The 21001-nt window shown below is 39.8% G+C and overlaps 1 protein-coding gene across 2 annotated transcripts in view; it reads left to right on the top strand.

Moving 5' to 3' along the window:
* Positions 1 to 4287: 4287 nt before the first annotated feature.
* Positions 4288 to 21001, top strand: part of EIF4H (eukaryotic translation initiation factor 4H) — a 28249-nt gene continuing 11535 nt past the window's right edge. For both annotated transcript variants that reach the window (XM_081941443.1, XM_081941444.1), the window contains exons 1-2: positions 4288 to 4441; positions 19479 to 19663. In XM_081941443.1, the coding sequence (XP_081797569.1) occupies positions 4383 to 4441; positions 19479 to 19663 (244 nt within the window). In that variant the 5' untranslated portion in view covers positions 4288 to 4382. The remainder of the gene's footprint in view (positions 4442 to 19478; positions 19664 to 21001) is intronic.

Consider the following 21001-nt stretch of genomic DNA (forward strand, 5'->3'; position numbering starts at 1 on the left):
TTCTTTCTTGTGTCTCTCTCTCCCTCTTTCTTTCCTTCCTTCCTTCCTTTCTTTCCTTCCTTCCTTCCTTCCTTTCCTTCCTTCCTTGTGTGTCTCTCTCCCTCTTCCTTTCTTTCTTCCTTCTTCTTTCTTTCTTGTGTCTCTCTCCCCCACTTACTTTCTTTCTTCATTCCTTCTTGTGCCTCTCTTTCCCTTTCTTTCTTTCCTTTCTCTTCCTCTGTCTTCCTTCCTTCTTTCTTTCTTGTCTCTCTCCCCCACTTATTTCCTCCCTCCTCCCTCCCTTCCCTCCATCCTTCTTGTGTCTCTCTCTCCAACGTTCTTTCTTTCTCTTTCCTTCTTTCTCTTTCTTTCTCTCTTTCTCTTTCTATCTTTGTCTCTCTCTCTCTTTCTCTCTCTCTCCCTTCCTTCCTTTCTCTCTTACTCTTTCTTTCTCACTCTCCCCCCCCCTCTCACACACACATACCTTCCAGTTGGTGAAAATTTTCTGTTTTGCCAGCTGGGAGGCTGGCAAAGAAGCCTCGTTTTGCCTGCCGCCCGTGGCACTTCACTTGCTGCAACTCGGACAATGGGGAGGTGGGAGTAGCGCTGGGTTTGAGGAACGGATGTTCCTTCTGCTCAGCTTACGCACTTGGAAAGACCCCGCAGTTCCACATTCACAGCTGATCCCTTCTTGGTCAAAAGGGCACCTTTTCGGTCCCAGCTGGGCGTCTGGAAGAGAGCGGCCGAAGTGGCTTCTCCTCCTCCTGCAGCCGAAGGAAAAGCCCCGGGGAGATGGGCTCCACGCGCTGCAGCCCGGCAGAGCAGCGCGCAGAGCTCGTCTCCCCGGGGCTTTTCCTTCGGCTGGTAGGAGGAGGAGAGAGACGGACTCCGCACACTGCTCTGCAGGGCTGGTAGGAGGAGGAGAGAGACGGACTCCGTGCGCTGCTCTGCAAGGCTGTCGCAGCCGATCCTCCGCTGTGCTGCAGCCGAAGGCCGAAGTGGCTTCTCTCTCCTCCTCCTGCAGCCGAAGGAAAAGCCCCGGGGAGACGGGCTCCACGCGCTGCAGCCCGGCAGAGCAGCGCGCAGAGCTCGTCTCCCCGGGGCTTTTCCTTCGGCTGGTAGGAGGAGGAGAGAGACGGACTCCGCGCGCTGCTCTGCAGGGCTGGTAGGAGGAGGAGAGAGACGGACTCCGCGCGCTGCTCTGCAGGGCTGGTAGGAGGAGGAGAGAGAAGCCGCTTCGGCCAACTTGTGTAAGATAAGACAGGCAGGTGGGTGGGCGCGTGACTCTGCCGAAGAAAACGTAGAAGGCGCGGAATCAGCTCTGCCTGAAGGCAAAAAGCTTGGACCTCCCCCCGCGCACCCGTCAGCCAAAACCTCCCGGGAGGCTTCGGCTGGTGGGCAAGCAGGGGTGGTGGTAGCTCCGAGCCTTCTCGCCTTCAGACAGAGCTGATTCTGCACCTTCTACGGTGTCCTGGGCAGAGTCATGTGCCCACCAGCTTGCCTGTCTTGTCTTACACAAGTTGGCCAGCTGAAGCCTCCCGCCTTTCCTGAGCAGCTGGCAGCTGCAAGAGGCGCGAAGGGGAGGCAGGTGGGGTTTGCAACCCGAAGGCTGGCATTTCGTCTCTGCAGCGTGAACAAGCTTGGGCGCGACCGGAGAAGCTTCTTCAGTGGAGCTCCTGAAAGGGACGCAGGCTGCCACCGCTCCACTGAAGACATTTCTGAGAAGATAAACTTCTTCGGTCACGCCCGAGCTGATGGAGCGCAGGCAAGTGCCGTCCCGTGAAAGGGGCGGGGCAGGAAACTTACTTCCGGGTTCATTGGCCAACCGGATCGCGCGATCCGGTGCGATCCGGCAGAAACCCACCACTGCCGCTGTGATACAATCGTATAATAATAATAATAATAATAATCTAATAATAATCTGGTTTGGCTCTGCAACCAAATAAGACAAACACAGACTTCAACAGATAATTAGATCTGCAGAAAAAACAATTGCTACCAATCTGCCTTCCATTGAGGACCTGTATATTGCACGAGTCAAAAAGAGGGCTGTGAAAATATCTACAAATCCCTCACATCCTGGCATAAATTGTTTCAACTTCTGCCTTCAAAATGACACTATAGGGCACTGCACATCAGAATAATTAGACACAAGGACAGTTTTTTTTCCCCAAATGCCATCACTCTGCTTAACAACTAATTCCCACAATACTGTCAAATAATTTACTAAGACTGTATTACTATTATTCTTCTCTTCCTTCCTAGTATCTATCTCTTCCCACTTATGACTATAACCATGTCATCCTATCCACCATTAAACCATCTTTCCAAGCAGGCTCCATGTTTCCAGTGTCTTTTTCCCCACTTGGAACTGAACCCAGAAGGACAATTCTTCCAACGCATGAAATTGGCCTGTATTACAGGAAACACTAACGTTTGTTGGAAAACTACAATACTTCTATGCCGCAATCATGAGAAACATTCCAGGAGAAAAAGAATACATTTTAAGTCCAGCTATTGTTGTCTCACAGGGATGCGGTGGCTCAGTGGCTAAGATGCTGAGCTTGTTGATCAGAAAGTTAAGCTGTTCCGGTGGTTCGAATCCCTAGCACCGTGTAATGGAGCGAGCTCCTGCTACTTGTTCCAGCTTCTACCAACCTAGCAGTTCAAAAGCATGTAAAAATGCAAGTAGAAAAATAGGAACCACCTTTGGTGGGAAGGTAACAGTGTTCTGTGCGCCTTCGACATTTAGTCATGCCGACCAAATTACCATGAAGATGAATTTGGACAACGCTGGCTCTTCGGCTTTGAAATGGAAATGAGCAGCGCCCCCTAGAGTTGGGAACAATTAGCAGATATACAATACAATACAATAGCAGAGTTGGAAGGGACCTTGGACTCCAACCCCCTGCCTAGGCAGGAAACCCTATACCGTTTCAGACAGATGGCTATCCAACATCTTCTTAAAGACTTCCAGTGTTGGGGCATTCACAACTTCTGGAGGCAAGTTGTTCCACTGATTAATTGTTCTGTCAGGAAGTTTCTCCTCAGTTCTAAGTTGCTTCTCTCCTTGATTAGTTTCCACCCATTGCTTCTTGTCCTGCCCTCAGATGCCTTGGAAAATAGTTTGACTCCCTCTTCTTTGTGGCAACCCCTGAGATATTGGAACAATGCTATCTATATATGTGCGAGGGGAACCTTTACCTTTACCTTATTGTTGTCTACTTTGACTGACAGAAGGATTTCAAGGATTTGCCCCCGCCCCCATCCTTCTGAACTTTATATGTCACTTTATATGCAAAACTAAGGCATACTCTCAAACCAGCTTAACTGATAATGAGGCAAAATCACAAATATAATAACACAAAATACAGTGACAGTGAGATCACACTATTTTTTTTCAAGCCAAGAGTGTAACCTCTCCTTTTGTTTGTACTTTTGGTAGTGATGGTTTTCTTTCCTTTTCCCTTTTCAATTACATTTTTAGTGAAGTTATTTCTTTACAGTATTGAAGTCATCCCTGTATTGAATGTTCCTCGTTTTTAATGATGAAAACAGGAGGTATGTTTTATGAATAAATAAGAGAAGGCAACAAAATAGCAGAGAACAATGGTAACACGTAAGTAGAGGTAACTTCAGCAACACACACATTCCTATCTCTTGATCTTCTGCCTGTGCATTTTAAACTGGGAAACGACATTTTATGGAAAATGTGCTTTATTGGCTCTTCTATTCCTTCCTAGTTCCTATCTCTTTCCACTTATGACTATAGCCAGGTTGATTGTATCTTTACAATTTATATTGTTTTATTTGTTTCCTAGTATAATTTGATTGCTTATTAGTAACCTATGACTATCACTAAGTGTTGTATCTTATGATTCTTGATGAATGTATTCTGTTTTATTTTTCTTTATGTACACTGAGAGCATATGCAACAAAGACAAATTCCTTGTGTGTCCAATCACACTTGGACAATAAATTATTCTATTCTATTCTATTCCTTGATTGGCAAAAATAAATATATAAATACGTCGCTTCCCACCCCACCCCCCCTCTGTCTACATCGCTTTCTAAATTAGATCAGGTAACTGGGAAAAGCTTATGCCCGACCTCAAACCACAACATGTGCTCTGTCTCTCCACGCCTTGGGTGATTTTCAAAATGAAAGCCTCTTCCTGTCTCATGAGGTTACTTATGCCTCACTCTTTTTTTCCCATCGCTTTTCAATCAGGCAACGCCGAGGGCACTCTCGCCGCCACCCGCAACTGCGCAGGCGCAGGAAGGCGATCGACTTCAGGCGGCACGACGGGCAGCCCCTCCGTTTGGCCCGCTATATAAACGGCGCGGGGTCCTGCGGCGCTCGCTCGCGCTCGGGGGAGGCTGAGGCGGCAGGAGCGGCAGCAATGGCGGATTTCGATTCTTATGACGACCAGGCCTATAGTAGCTTCGGGGGCGGCCGCGGGTGAGAGGGACTGGGGCGGGCAACCGGGAAACGTAGGAGACGGCCATTCTTCCGGCCGGAGGATGAGGAGATGTACTTTCCTCGGGCACCGAGGCTGAGGGGGAGACATGGGCGACCTCGCCCCCCGATGGGGAGGGAGCGACGTGGGGAGAGGGGATTGTGATGTGAGGAGAAAGAAGGACAAGGCCGAGCGGATTTGTTGCGAAGACCAGTGTGTGTTTTGATTAGGAACGATTCACCTCTGCAGAGACGGAAAGGTTAAAAATACGAGGCAAGCGGGAAAATTCTTTGGCTTTTAAAGTTTATGAACAAGGGGGTTGGAAGAGGGTCCTGAGGAGAAAAGCTTGGTAATGTCCAGGAGAACGATGGCGATAGTCTTAACAGATAGTAATAGAAATAGAAGAATAGAATAGAATTCTTTATTGGCCAAGTGTGATTGGACACACAAGGAATTTGTCTTTGGTACAGATGCTCTCAGTGTACATAAAAAGACAAGATACATTCGTCAAGAATCGTAAGGTACAACACTTAATGATAGTCATAGGGTACAAATAAGCCATCAGGAAACAATCAATATCAATATCAATTGTAAGGATACAAGCAACAAAGTTACAGTCCTGCAGTCATAAGTGGGAGGAGATGGGTAATAGGAAGATGATAAGACTAATAGTAATAGTAATGCAGCCTTAACAGTAACTTTCATTGTGGATTAATCGTCACCTGACAAAAAGATAAATTAACAAAGAGGGTAAAGGCAGCATTCATCTACTAACCCAACGCCTCTAGTTGTGTATGCTACTTCAATTTGCCTAATCGCCAGCTAAGGTGTGTGCTTTATGTCAAATTAAAAACCAGCATACCTGGAGAGCAACAATTTGAGTGGATGGTAAATAGAGGATGCTTGTGGAGAGAAGTACATTGAAAACATCTTGGTGTGGTGGTTGGAATGAAAAAGAAAGGCTCATTTTCAAGGGGTTTTGGAATAGTGCTAGGAAGTGAATGCCCATTCATTTGTTCTTTTAAGCCCCGTTCTTTAGTTAGAAAGTATCAACCTTGTGCTCAAAGGAATATAGGAGCTCATCCTTCAAGTAGTTAAGAGGAGTGTGATGGGAAGCTAAATAAGTGACGAGGGCAGGAGAAAGAATTTGGGGCCTTTGAGTGAGAAGGGTTATTAGTACAGTGATGTATGTAACTCACTTTTGATTTTGGATCTGAACAAAATCAAAGTGCATAATGGAAGATGCTTGCAATGTTACAACATTAAAGCACAAGCCTAAAAATCAGGAGATTCTAGTCCTGCTTTAAGTTAGGCATGAAAGTCAACTATAAGTGATGTAGGGCCAGTCCCTCAATCACATCCCAATCTGACAGGGTGATTGTTGTGGAGAAAATAAGAGGAAGGAATATTAGGTATGTTAGCCATCTTGAGTTATTTACAAAAATAATGTAGGAAATAATATGCCATAACATGCAGAAGTCAACATCTGTAAACCCATTTGGTGATGACTGATATATAAAGATTGGAATGTAAGAGAAGTAAAATATGAATTAACAAATGAAAGGAAGAAAAACAGTTATGTTTATGTGTATCAAACTTAAAGAGAAAAGTGGGGAGTTACTGAAAATGATTTGAACTTGTAATGCATAACTGATTAATACACAGAACAAAATTAATTTGTAGATTTCATTTTAAATGAAAGGTATAAGAAGGTGTTAATTGGTACTATATAGATTGTTGGTACATTTGAAATTAAAAATCCATATGTTAGTGGCAGCTGAATATTACATTTTAGTGACCAGAGATATGTAATAATTGAACATCAAAAAGTTTTTGAAAATTTCATTCATGTATGCCATGAATGGAATTCAAAAGGTAAAATCATTCTGCTAGGTGACATGAGTAGACTGGAGAAAGTTTAGAAAATGATCCCAAGACTGTGAGAATATTTACTATTCGGTAAGTAACTACAGTTAAGGGTTTTTTTTATTAAAATACATGAACTATATGTATTAAATCTATACATACAAAACAAATATAGAATTGGATTTTTTTTAAATGACCGTTTTATTTGGGATGGAACAGCCAAAGAATCACAGAAAAATACAAGAGAGATGAGGTGATTTGAATGTGCTATAGACCATATATTAATAGTATCAAAAGTGGAACCTGGGGAAAAAGTACATGGAAGGAAAAAAATGAAAGGAAGGAGGTAAAGGAAAAATGCCAATATAAAAGTTAAGTCCTATATGAAAGTATTCTCCCAACTCAAGAGATTGAATCAAAGGAAAAGCCATACTCAGAAAATGGTAGTCATTGTCAGCCAGGAACAGTTAAGTTTAAACATGACAGAGAAAATGTAAAGAAATATTGATGGTGGTTTTTTTTTTAAATAGAGTGAAAGAAGGAGCTCAGAGCAGAGCGAATTGATTACAGATGAAAGTGATATCTGAGAATACTGGAAGAGTATTTTAGAGATTTCTATAAGAATGATAGTGATGTGTGGAAGAATGAAATAAATCCTATAAATATCAAAAAAGAATAATGAAATGAAAGTCATAAATGCTGTAAGAATGTTGAAAAATATTAAAGTTCGTGATGTAATAGGAGAGGGCTACATGTGTGCCTGGTAATAGGAAAAATGATTCTGTTGTTCCCCTACACAAAAGGGAAGGTAGCAAGATGAAATGTTTATGTGCCATCAAGTTGGTGTCAACTCTTAGCAGTCACAGAGATATTCCGCATAACAGTCTGTCCCTAACCTGTTCTTTCAGATCTTCCAGTGGTAGAAGAATAAATACAAATGATTAAATGAATAGGCTTGAATTATGCAATGTTTTGCATGAAAATGGAATTGAACATTGGTTGCTGCATGCAAGAAAAGCAACAAAGAGCCTAAGAGTAAATGGGAATGGTTCGACATAGATCAGAACATAAGAAAAAGATGCGTGGTGCCTCCCTGTCTAACATCTTTATGAATACATGTATAAGGAATACTTGTGATGTCATTCAAGGTGTGTTGGTTAGGATGTGAATGTGCAAGTTTATATGCAAATGATGCTATATTGCTCACTACGAACCTGAATTAATTGAAACGAATGTTAAGTATATTCATGATGCCAGGAGGAGTATGGACCCAAAAATCAACTAATCAAAGACTCAGATGAAAAAAATTAGAGAAAATAGATAAGTTTCTCACCTCAAGGCTGCTTATCATTTTGGTTTTTAAGTTTGCATTTTTCTATTCATTTTTTTCTAATGTCTAATTTTAATTGTTTTAACTTATTGTAAGCTGCCCAGACTTCCTAGATCAGTGAGGAAGCTGGGATAAAGTGTCCCTTTGTCTTTTGTAAAAGAAGATTTAAAGATCAATAGAATTCCCAAGAACAAGGTCAAATCTATGTAAATTTAGCAATTTGCATAGATTTGACTTTGTTCTTGGGAATTCTATTGATCAGGAAGATTTTCCTAGTAAACAGACATTTTTGCTTGATAAAACCATTAAATGTATTTGCTACTAAGAAGGTAAACTGCATTATAAATCAGTTTGAATTAATTATAGTTTTTTTCCTAAAACATGAAATTTTCATAAAACAATAATATAACAAAAGTATGTGAGATGTATTAATAGTAAGAAACGAGCCTAAAACCTCATCTTAGATTTGATTAAATTACTTATCCGTAAGCAATAATTTAATAGTTGTTTTTTTTTACAAAAAGACAATCGGCTTACCTCAAATTTTCCTAATAGCTTTACTTTAGGCATATGATTTCAGTGCAAGTTTGTGCGTCTTGTGTGTTTTATCCAAAAAATATTAAGTGTTGAAGACTCGCATCTTACCTCAGTGATTCATTATAAGGTAGTTAAGTATTCCTCTATCTTTTAGTCTCAAGATTAATTCTTTGGGAAGGAAATACTTTTAACCAGGAATTTATTAATCTGAAGCACAAGGCAAATCACTATTCTTTGGCTTTAAGAAAAAATTCAGGATTACAGAAAGTAAAAAGGACTAGGGTAAACCTGCTATCAGTAACAAACAACTAAGAAGTGCCATTGTAGTATTTGGTAGGAATAGTAATTTTTATTATTGTTTACAAGTAGTCCTTAACTCACTATAACAATTGGAACAGGAATTCCTGTTGCTAAGCAACAGTCTTTAAAGCACATCATGTGTCCATGTTGCTTAACCACAACAATTTTGGCAGCCCTGATTGCTGTCATTAAACAAGCATCAGCCATTATATGAGGACTTCACATGAGCACAACTTGGAACAACTTCCTGATTTCCCACAGACTTTGTGAGAACCTGGCAGGAAACGTTGGAAATTGCAGTTGTATGACTGAGGCTCACTGTGATATAATTATGTGACTACAGGGACATTGCAACAACCAGAAATAAGAGAATCAAGTGTAAGTATCGTTCAGTGCCATTGTAACTTTGTATGGTCACTGAATGAAGGGTCATAACCCGGGAACTAGCTGTAGTTTTGAGTAACTGTATCTTCTTCCAAAGTCATTTAGCATTTGTTTTAATGTGTTGGATGGATGATAGAGATGATATTAAAGGTAATTTCAGAGATTTTGAGCTAGTTCTTTTAGTTTTCTACATCTTTATAGGTTGGTCATTAGTCCAATGTGCAACTTGGGGATTTGCAACTCCTGTTTAATGTCTATGGAGATTCTCAGTCATCCAGGTCATGGTTGCCCCTGCTTTTTCAGGAGGCAATTGAACTTTCTTGTTTTTCTTTGAAGACTTCTCATCCAAGAAGCTTCTTCAGCTCTGACTGGATGGTGGGAAATGGAAGGATTTATATTATTTGCAGCCATCTGGTCACTTGCATTATTTTAGTTGAGGCCACTTGGAGGTGTATCTGTGTCCTCAGGGTCACATGAGTAATGCAAATGGGTGTGGAACCTTTTTGGGACTGCTGAAGGACTGTGTTGTGGAGCTGTGCTTTCTGCAGGATATTTTCTGCCCTATGTCCCTTTACGGTTGATCACAGGCGGCAAAGCTGTTGGGGAGAAGTCTGTCTTGTCTGCACTTCAAACTGAAGCGCAAATAGTTCCTGTAGTCTGCAATTTTTCTGGAAATCCATTCATACTCTCGCACCATTCGAAGGGTGTTCATCCTAAATGCATAGCTAAATGTCTATGGAGATTCTCAATTATCCAGGTCATGGTTGTCCCAAAGGTGCTTTTTCAAAGAAATACAAGAAAGTCCAGTTGCCTCTTGAAAAAGCACCTTTAGGACAACTCCTGTTTAAGGAACAGTGACAGCTATGACCAGGAGGTCCAGTTGCATTATTTCCTGGACCAAGAGTTTCCTCTCATAGTCATCATGCTTTAGTTACCTCCTGGTGAATTATTGCAATGTACTCTACCCAAAGCTGCCCTGGAAGACCAACTAGAAGATGTAGCTGCTGGTTTGTAATACAGCAAAATGGGCAATTTCAGATGCTTCTTAATCTGTATGTTACACCTCTGCTGTGTGAGCTGCATTGGTTGACAGTAGGTTTCTGGGTTCAATTCAAGTTGCCAGTGGTCACTTAGGAAGCTTCCCATGGCATGGGACCAGATTATTGCAGGCCAGCCTTTTTTCATCTATTCGTCAAGGCAGACAGGAAAGTCATGTTACTAGTCCTGCCCATTAAAAAGTGACGCCTGTCAAAACCCAGGAAGAAAGCCTTTTCTGCCATGGCACCTGTCTTGTGCATTATCTCTCCAGAAGTCTGATTGACCCAACTATATTGATCTTTCACAAGGCTTAGAAGATGTGGCTATGTCCCCAGCATGGGGACTGAAGTGTTGATTGGAACATTTGAAATAATTGAATTAATGGTTATTTTTTATCCCAACTCCTGATTGTCTATTTATTTTGTACATTTTGGTGTTTTCTGCTGGGTTTTTTTAAATTTATGGTTAACTACTTTGAGTCACTTGTTTGAGATGGGCAGCCATATAAATTGAATAAAATAAATTGTAACTATTTTATTGGCTAAGAAGCAAAGCATATCTACCCTCCCCTGAAATTTGCTATCAAGAGATTAAAGAAAATTGTGAGTCCATAGGATAAAGCAATAAATTTCATATACAAAATAAATAAGAATGGGGACTGTAACAAAAGGATTTGAGGTTGTAGAATTAGAATTGTTGTTCCCTGCATTTTTAATATGAAAAGTAAAATTAAAGGTTGCTGGTAAATAAAGAGTGTTTTTGGTAGTTTAGAAGTACTTTAAGAATCTAAGTAACAGTTCATATTTCTGTCTATTTGGTGAGGCTGAGATTCTTTTCCCTCATTCGCTGTTGCTTTCCAAAAAGGCCTTTGGCACTTATTTAGATCAAATACTTGATGCATATAAGAGGTTATGCGTATCTTCTTTACCATCTGGATGTTTGCTACCTATAATGTTCTCCCAATTTTTGCCAACTGGCCAGATCATTTAAACACAAAATCAGTATTGATCATGATTTCTCAAAAATTATTTTCCCACAGCACCTGGTCATTTATAATGATTGAGCAGAAGAAGGAAAGAAGATGAAACGAGTGAAAAAGATTTCCTTTGAGAATAGGGTGGCGAGTTTATATTTTATTCCAAGGATGTAACACAATTTCAGAATGTTGCCTTTGTTGAATAATGGAGTAGGAATAATTGTTCGTCTTTTGAGTTTATTTTCAGATCATGAATTTGTCAAATGATGCGTAAGGAATTAGATCAGCTTGATAAAGCCTAGTAAATCAAACACTGATTGTTTGTGTACCATGAAATTAGTGTCAATACTTAGGGACCACGTAGATAGATCTTCTCCAGGATCATCTACCATAATCTGATCCTTCTCAATTTACAACAAGGCATCGATCACCACCATATAGGATTCCATACACTTCGTGCTGGTTATTTTCTTTTTCTTTTCCCTTCAATCTTTTCACCATTATAGACTTCAAAAGGAGTTAGATCTTTGCATAATGCACCCCAAAATAATAATTTAAGTTCAGTCATTTGTTCCTCAAATGACTGCGTAGGTGAAAATGTACCATTATAGGTGAAATTCAATGAGCTGCAGTACCTATCCCATATTTCTCTTAGTAATTTCTGGGAACAAACAAAATTAACATCCACATTATTACCCTTTTGTTACTTCACAGTTAAGTTCCCTTTATTTTTATAAAATAATTTCAAAAGTAGTTATAATTATCTTTATTATTAACACTTGAGTTCATATAGTCAACTGTGCTTATAATGTTTTTATTATTGGTGCCAAAATTGTATTGGGACTTGCAAGTATATTTCCGCCATCTTATTTCTTTAGGAGATCTTGACCTACTAGAAGCATACAAAAAGCTCTTGCTTAAGGATCAGAGAGTGCTTCAACTTTTCCCACCTGCTTAACTTATCTCTGTCCTATGCCATCCTATACCCCTGCCGTCCACAACTGATCTTTGCTATCTTCTTCCCATTGTCTAGCTCTTCGTGAGGCATTTGCATCAGTTCTGGATCCACATCAGCACTGGAGGAAGAAGATGGGGGAAAATTGTCTGGGGCAACACTGGTGTAAGACAGAGTATGCAGCAACGAAGGGCAGAGCAGCCAAAAGGGCAGAGAAAGGGAGAAGCAGGGGGAGGGGGGTGTTAAAGTGGAGATAAGTGTGGCAGGGCAGAAAAAGCTTGAGGTCCTTGCCTAATAGCCACAATGGGGACTACCAGAATTGCTGTCACTTAAGTAGTGCAGTTCTATCATATTTCAACTAATATCTATTTTGTTTAGTAATGGAAATTGTGGTCCCAATTCAAGTTATTAATCAAGGATTACCGTACTTGTATGAGTGTTGGGATGAGATTTGGAGAGAGTTATCTTTGCTTCTTTTTAATCGGTATACATTTCAAGATGATTTTGATCTGGAAAAAAATGTTTACCCTTGAACAAGCATATCTCAGACTTGACTGGAAACAAAATGACATGGGCACCATTTATTGTTTCTGGGAGGCAATTCTATAATCGATATGCCACCACTAAAAAGGCACTATTGGTGGCTATCACATTACAAATAACCCACAGGTAAGATTGCAAGCAAGTTTTCTCGGGTGCTTTTGCTTCACATCTGAAATCTTGTGTGATTTTTCTGGACAACTTAATCAAGTTAATGCAGGTGAGAAGAAAATTAGGATGCATAATATTAGGAATGATCAAATGATTTATTAGTTTTATTGTGTTTTATTAGTATATGTTCAGATCCTAGTTGGAGAAGTTTCCTTCTTTGCCTTCATCCAACATTATTCTTACAAAACACTAATTTTTTTCTCATGTAGTAGTATTTTTTTTTATTTAAAAAGCTTTTGCCAGGGCAGTATATATCATAGGAACATTATATCCTATAATTATTTTTGGAATTTGGTCATCTACTATGGTTTTAGAATCTTTTATTTTTCTCAAAGACTACAGGAAGCTATCCTTCACGTAACTAACCAAATAAGGAATACCATATTTGTACTTTAACAGAAACAAAATGATGGCTCTTGAAATAATAGCAGTCAATCATTACATTATATAGAGACTAGAGAAGGGGTATACATATACAAGTGCCGATCTTTCTCTCAGGTTATGTATGATAGGGTTCTGTTTATAATAATTCAGATATAGTTCAAAAACTGCCTAGCAGAGCAACATCAACATATGATCAAAGGCAGCCATGTTAATATATATTTCCTTTATATTTTGAGGAATTTTGAGCCTGTTCAATATTCAAATAGAGCTGCCTAAACTCTTTTTAAGTCTAGGTGATGAACAATTAGCAAAGAAGTTGGGTTGACAAAAGTTCTTGTATTTCTTTTATTATTTGGCAAATCAGAAATCCTTGGTGATCTAATCACAAACCATATGGAAGTGTACCAGTAGTTTTGACTATTTCTGTTCTTAAATATATATAAAATAACATGTAGCTAGCATGTTATGTTTTAATTGCCTGCCTGTCAACAACTTCGTCATGAACTTCCAACTGACAGAGCCAGATGGTCGGTCTACCTTGTCATTCCAAATACCTTTCAGTGATGGATTTCTGCAATCTTCAGTCCTAACTCATAGCCTATTAGGTTAGTTAATAAAATAAATACTGTGACTTTGTTTCAGAATAAAATCATTCTATAGCAATAGCAATAAGACTTATTGCTATTGCCGCTTCACAGTGCTTTACAGCCCTCTCTAAGCGGTTTAGAGTCAACATATTGCCCCCGTATGTTTTTGAACCATTCTTTTTTTTTTTTCCCAAAAAGTTGTATTGGTTTTTTAAAACATTTATAAGGAAAAGGGTAAGTGGAATGGTATACAAATTTTGGCAGTTGCAAGTATGGCAGACGCCCCCTCCCTCCAAACTCATAAGGTACATCTATGTATAAAACATTAATACAAAATCGTATAAAATCAGCACATCACTTCTATAAAGATATTTCAATCAGCTTATATATTATAATATATAGTCTAGGTATAATTTCATTATTTCTTTCGGTCTGTTTATAACAATGTGATTTTCTTACTCATTTTTGTGATCTGAGCTTTCTTAATGTTGCCCCTTCTCCCCCCGCTGGCAGAGCTCCGGCCCCTCCCGTGTCCTGTGTGACCGTTGAAAAATCTTCTGTTTTTTCTAGGATCGCTTTATTTTTTTCCATAAAGGCCTGAGCCTCTATGGGTGTATTGATTCTAATTCTTGTCTCCTCCCAGAATATCAGCATCCCTTCAGGCATCAACCATCTAAACCACACCCCTTTCTGGTATAATTTATTCGCCAATTGCGAATAATTTTTCCTTTTCTCCCTAATTTTTTTGGGGATCTGTTTCAAGATGGTTATCTCCCTGTCATGATATGTCAATGCTTGCCCCCTTTGTACCCCCAGAATTGTGTCTCTTGTGCTTTTCCTAAGAAATTTGATATGGACCTCCCTGGGCACATTGTGTGTTCTGGCATATGCTGAGTTCACTCTATAGACCAGGTCTATCTCCCATTCCATCTGTTGTCTATCTTTGTGTATGTATTCAGCTAAGATATTAGTCATGATGTCCCTTATATTTTCCCCATCTGCTTCTATAACATTTTGAAATCTAAGATAAAAGGACATTCTCTCAAACTCTGTTTTCATTTGTTGGATATCAAGTTCTTTGTTACCCTTCTGCAAAGCTTCTACCCCCCCCTCGCCTCCGCCACCCCACCCTCCACGAGGTCCAGTCTCTGTGAGTTCTTATAAATTTGGACTTGATTCTCTTTAATTTCCTCCTTCATTTTCTTTAATTGTTTCTTAATTTCTTCCTGGCCTTGTATGAGTTGTTGAAGCATTTGTTGCAAATCCATCTCTGTACTCTTGGGTTGCATCAGTTCTGTAATCTTTGACTGTGTGGCAGGACTGGATGTTGCAGATGTCGGTGCAGAGGTAGCAAAACCAGGTTTTCCAGGTGGTGGTCTTTTTGGAGACATAGTTTATAAAACAGAGAGATCAGTCAGTGTAGAGACTGGACAGCTGAAGAAGTAGAGCAGGCAGATGAGTTCAGGAGGCAGAAGATCCAAGCAGCTGGGAGTTTCTTTAGTCAGTCTAGCAATAGAGAAAAATTTTCTCTCCAGAGGGTTCAGAAAATAGCAATCCACAAGAGATTCTTCTGGGTGGCACGGAGACAAAGACCGGAAGCCTGAGTTTTAAAGGTGGAGTCAGGTTTCAGAGTTCATGAAGACAACGGAAGTGTGCCATCTTGCCCTGCCAGCTTTGGGCTCAGAGGCATAGCAAACTTTTAAAAGTTCAGAAAATTCTCAGTTCACCCATAAATTCTGGAACTAAGTCCAATGAAAGTCACTTTTACAGGGGTGAGGCATCATTAGTTGGCTCTCCCCCCTCCTCCTTCCCCTGGGGGCGAAAGCAGAATCTTTTCAAGCCGCTTGTCCAAGGGGGGGGGGGAAATCCCCCTCCCTCTAGCCGCACCTCCAGCAAGAATCCGAAAGTTAAACTTTTTAAAAAAGCTGAAAAGTCCATCAGTTCAAAAGAAAGGGAATGAAGAAAGGAAGCCTCTCACCATACCGCCGCTGCTTCGTTCAAAAGTGCGTTCTCCGATCGGCATGGAGCGAGATGCATGCGCGCCCTCCAAAACTGCTCCCCGATGCCTAGAACGAGGCGGAGAAGCCCCCGCCAGCCGACGCCGACGCCAGGACCCTCCGCGAGCCGCTCCCTCGGCAGGACGCCTCTCCGGCGTCCTGTGCCCCCCCCAGAAGCGGGGGAAGCCCACCGGGAGAGAGGGAGCAGGCAAAGGCTTGCCTGTCGCCGTAGCCGCCGGAACCGGAAGTCGTTTTTGAACCATTCTTGAATCAACTTAGTTGAAAATGCATCTTGGATGTTAAGGGCAACTGTCATAAACACCCATACTTCACAGCATTTTATGTCCAAAATGGCATTGTTTATCACTAGCTCTATTTTCTCAGGTCTTTTTTTTTCCTGCATGAAAATTTAATAGGAAATGGATGCTTTACTTTAAATTTTAGAACTGGAATGACCCTTGGAAGAAGTGCACCCCAAACTAAAATAGTCTTCCCTATACTGTTTTCTTCAGGTGATATACTTTTAGTCTTGCTGAAGTCATCCTCTGAGATAATTCTTAAATAATTCTTACGTCATTGTTAATAATAATTACACTAAACTAAAAGCTGTTTCAGGTTTTTTGCAGGATTTCAGCTATTTAGAGACTCTTCACTGACAACCTCTTCTGGATGTGCTAGATTTGTCAGACTTCTTTTCATGCCCGCCAAAATCGGAAATATTTTAGTATCAGTCCTTTCCATGCTTAACTGTGAAATACGGTAATTCAGTAAATACACATAGAGGTATAGCTACATACAGAGTTAATCAGTATGCATAGAAGTAAGTGGCAAGACGCTGAGCTTTTCAATCAGAAAGGTCAGCAATTCGGCAGTTCGAATCCCTAGCACCACGTAATGGGGTCAGCTTCCATTACTTGTCCCAGCTTCTGCCAACCTAGCAGTTCGAAAGCATATAAAAATTCAAATAGAAAAATAGAGACCATCTTTGGTGGGAAGGTAACAGCGTTCTGTTCGCTCTTCGTCATTTAGTCATGCCGGCCACATGACCATGGAGATGTTTTCGGACAGAGCTGGCTCTTCAGTTTTGAAACAGAAATGAACACTGCCCCCTAGAGTTGGGAACGACTAGCATATATGTGTGAGGGGACCCTTTACTTTTTTATAGAAGTATACTTTCAAAACTTAGGGATATTCTTGAGATGTTGCTCATCTATTGCAGGAACTTTGTTGTAGATTCTGAGTTTGTTTTTTTATCAGTGATTACACTTGGTGTTAGAAATAACTGCTCAAGTTCTTAAACCTGGGACAAGTGGCCTTACTAAGTGTGCATGTGTGTGTGTGTGAGAGAGAGAGAGAATGTGGTTTTATATGTACATGAATGTGAGCTGCTCTGGAGCTCCTGGAAATAAATGCATCTGTAAATATAATCCTTGCCATAAATCACTTCAGAGTTCACTCTGAAATGTGCTGTGCTTTTTTTTTATCTCACTAATATAGCAAGTAGAAACTTATGAACTTACCGCAAAACCTGTTCACAGTTGCTGATCTTTATTGGAAGTTCAGGAAATTTATTTGAGAACTTTGCAGGGACCACAGTTGTTCTATCATGGTATTTAATCATCCTCAGAAAATCTCCAAGGCTGCATTTTACTGCAGTTGCTATTGCTCCATACAATGCTCAGTGAATAGTTATGTTTTCCAAAATGTTGTACAGTGCTATCATTTGCTTTGACCACAGCTGTAGGCAAGAAGGTGATAGTGTAATGGCTATATTTTATTTCAAGTGTGAGAAGAAGATGAATATCTCAAAACCTTAATTTTTCACATTGGCCTTGGCCAATGAATATAAGAAACACAACCAGATGTTGGTGTTTTACAGGAATAGTTCCTTGTATAAGAGGAGAATGTGTACAATTCATATTTAAACTCACATGAAAAGTTCTGTCATTAGCTGTTTTCCATAATAGTTTTTTTTTTAAATGTCTACTTTCATGTAGCACAACTGGTTTATGTCTAGTATAAAAATATTTTATTTCATCTCAGTTGGTGAAAAGGAGACAGATACTTCCTAGATGCTAACTGTGTGTTTATTGAAACAGTATTTATTGCTGCCTATATCACACAATAATCCTAAGTGGTTAACTGCAAAACCAAAAAAGCAAGTACATAAAACACATCACACCTTCCTACCAAAGGGCCATAACAACCTGTACTACTAACCATCAGACTTAGTCCTATCCTAGTCCTTTGCTAGGCTGCATTCTGGACCAATTGCAGCTTCCTGATTGTCTTCAAGGACCGCCTCAGGCAAAGTGCATTTCAGTAATCCAATTCAGTAGTGACTAAAACATGAGTGAGTGAAAGTAAAAGGAGATGTAGTATAAATGCATGCGCCTTAAATTATATTCATGGAATGTCATGTTCCTCAAGGAGCTTGTTTTTCCACCAAGCTGGTCCCAACATCCCAACATATTTTTGTGGATTTTGGATCCATTCCGTTTCGTTAGCGAAATGAGTAGCCACCAAAGAATGAAAAGATGTTGGGACACCTCAGATACCATGTTGAAACAGTTGAGGGACAATTGAGTGGGACTTATAGTTAAAGTTACAGAGAAGGTTTCAGCACTTCTTTCATTGTCCCACTCTGTTTTCAAAGAAATTCAAAATTGTTCCTCATTTTCTAAAGAGGAAGAAATTAAATTCCAAAGAATGTGACCGATGCCATGTTACTAAATTAGGTTTAACTAATAATTAATCTGAATATGAATCCCCAGTTAATCAGGCAGCATACAGATAGTCCTTGTTTAGCTACTACAATTAGGACTGGCAGCTCAGTCATTAAGTAAAATCATGACTCTGCTAATGTTTTCACTTCAGCTTTCATTTGCCTTACATACCTGCAATTATCAGAATTGCAAACATTGGTGATAAAGTTATTACTTTTTCATCACCATCATAATTGAACAGCCGCTAATTGAGGCAATCACTAAACAAAAACTTCTTGTAATGTAATTCAGATTATTACCTTATATTTCCTCCTGAACTGCTGTTGAATTCTCCTTTCTCTGTCAATTATATTTCATTGTAACTTGCTCAGCATAGAGGTTGATCTTCCTTATATTAATTCTGTAGCTTATAACATTTTGTATGGTACAATATAATCATGTTTCTTTGTTACTTTTTACAATACCTAAATTTTATATGTTCAGGTCATTTGTCCTGGACTAAAAAAAATGCCTTTGAGTGTTTATAGCAGGGTTCTTATAAGCGGTCAACATGGATTCCTAAAGCTCAGTGGGGCAATCTAGGGGGTTGATGTTGTTGTTGTTATTTGTAGTACTATTAGTTAAATTAATAATTAGTAAACCATTTGCATATAGAGCGTATCAATGAGCAACCTGAAACTTGGTGAAGGGGCTGATGAGTTGAAGGGTTTGGGGATCCATATTTATGGCAAGGGGGAGGGGAGGCTCTTCTTTCCACAAGGATTGCCATCTGGGTGGCTAGTGTTGTCATACTCCAAATAGTCAGCTGACATTGTTGAACTTAAATTTCCCATTTTTGGAATGGGAGGTTAAGTAGTAAAAAGGATTCCTTAAGCCTCTGTGGTGATTTTATTCCTAAAGCAAGGGAGAAACTGAAAATTATTTGATTTTGAGGGAAGTGTTTTGAACGTTGCCATGTGTACTGTAACCCCCTGCAAAGTTTTTAGGCGATAACTTTGCTCTTTAAAACGCTACCAAAATAAATGGTCTGGCTTTATACTGATGTACGTTTTTAGACTTTAGGAGTTGTTAATGAGATGCTTGGGGGGGGGGGGGGTCCTGCAAGGCAGAGATTACCTCGACCTGGTTTCATAATTAGCTGTTTGATGCAAAAGTGGTTCTCCATATCTGAGTTTTCTAAGTATGCCATAGCTGCTATTCCCACAGGGAACACTCAGGTGTGAATTATATTCCTACCCTTGTCAACAGGTCTCGTGGCAGTTCTTCCATTGGTTCACGTAAACAGAAAGAGCTTCCAACAGAGCCCCCCTTTACAGCATACGTTGGTAACCTCCCCTTCAACACAGTCCAAGGAGATATTGATGACATCTTCAAGGAATTCAATGTAAGAAGCGTGCGACTAGTCAGAGACAAAGAGACAGATAAATTTAAAGGTAGGTCGTTTTATATCTCCCCCTTATCATAAGGTTTTGGGGTTATGGTAGCTGTTTCCTTGTACAGCAAAGGTGTGAGATTGAGTGTGCCTTTGTGTGCATGCGTATGTGTGTTGGCCTGAGAACTATTTTTTGCTTTTCTGTGGTAAGTCAGAAAACACATACCAAATAGTGGACAGGGGAAGTCAAAATCTAAGTTCATCATAATGTAAATTATAATGTGGTTCCAATGTTTAGATATAGAAAGTAAAACCATCCCCATGTATTTAATAACTTGCTCTTTTTGCCAAATTAAAGAATACAATTGTCTGTATCTTTAAAGGGATTCTAGAGGGCTACTACCATAGCATTAGAATTATGCCAACTTTTGAGGTAATCGTTATTTTAAATATTTTGTAATTGAATGATACAGATAAATGTACATTGTGGTAGCTACATAACTCGAGTTGGACCAGGGGGATGTATGATATGTCAGCCAGTATCTCCAGGGGCAACCTGAACGCTGGTAGCATAGACTGTGACCTTTAGGGAGAGAACCTCATGCAGCAGTTTAGCTCTTCCCAAAATAACCCATTGAAGATAAAGATGCTGATTGATCACAGAAAATGCCTGCTGCAGGAGTGAAGGAGACCCAGGAGAAGGGCTTGTGTAAAGTAAAGGTATGACCACCTGAAACTCTTAATAGGAATAAGCAACATAAACAAGGTTTTCCTGCATGTCAAACCATCTATACTTGCTAATAAAATGTTATGTATTTTGGTGAAGGTGTTGGATTAAGAGCAAGGAGACATGGGTTCTTTGTCTACCTGTAGGCACCGAAGCTCGCTGGGTGACTTTAGATCACTTAGATGTCACTCAGCTCAACCTACGTCACAAGATTGTTGTGCGGACACAATGAAACATCTGCAGGAAAATAAACAAGCTCTAGAGAATAGAAACAGCCTAAGAGTTTTACCACAAGATACATAAATTCCATACTTTTAAACTTAACTGCAAATACACACACATTCAATAATAGCTGCTTATCTCATTTATGTAAGAAGACTTAGCAAAGGGCTTCTCATCTTACCTGTAAGAAAAAATATATGTAAGGAACAATTTAAAGTGCAGAATTTTTTGATCTTAAAATAGCTGTTTCAAATACAAAGCAGCTGTTTGGCCTTAATAATTGTATCCTATCATTGTTTCCTATAAGCTTTACTGAAACTGAGCTTGAAACATCCCAAACATAAAACATTTTGTATCCCTCTAGAACAAATGTTTTTATGTTTCATTTTTTCTATAATCTGTAATTCAGATCAGGAAGTTAAATTGTTGGGTGACACAACTCAAGGAGCC

This window comes from Natrix helvetica, assembly GCF_964273705.1.
Source record: "Natrix helvetica genome assembly, chromosome: 2".
Taxonomy (NCBI): Eukaryota; Metazoa; Chordata; class Lepidosauria; order Squamata; family Natricidae; genus Natrix; species Natrix helvetica.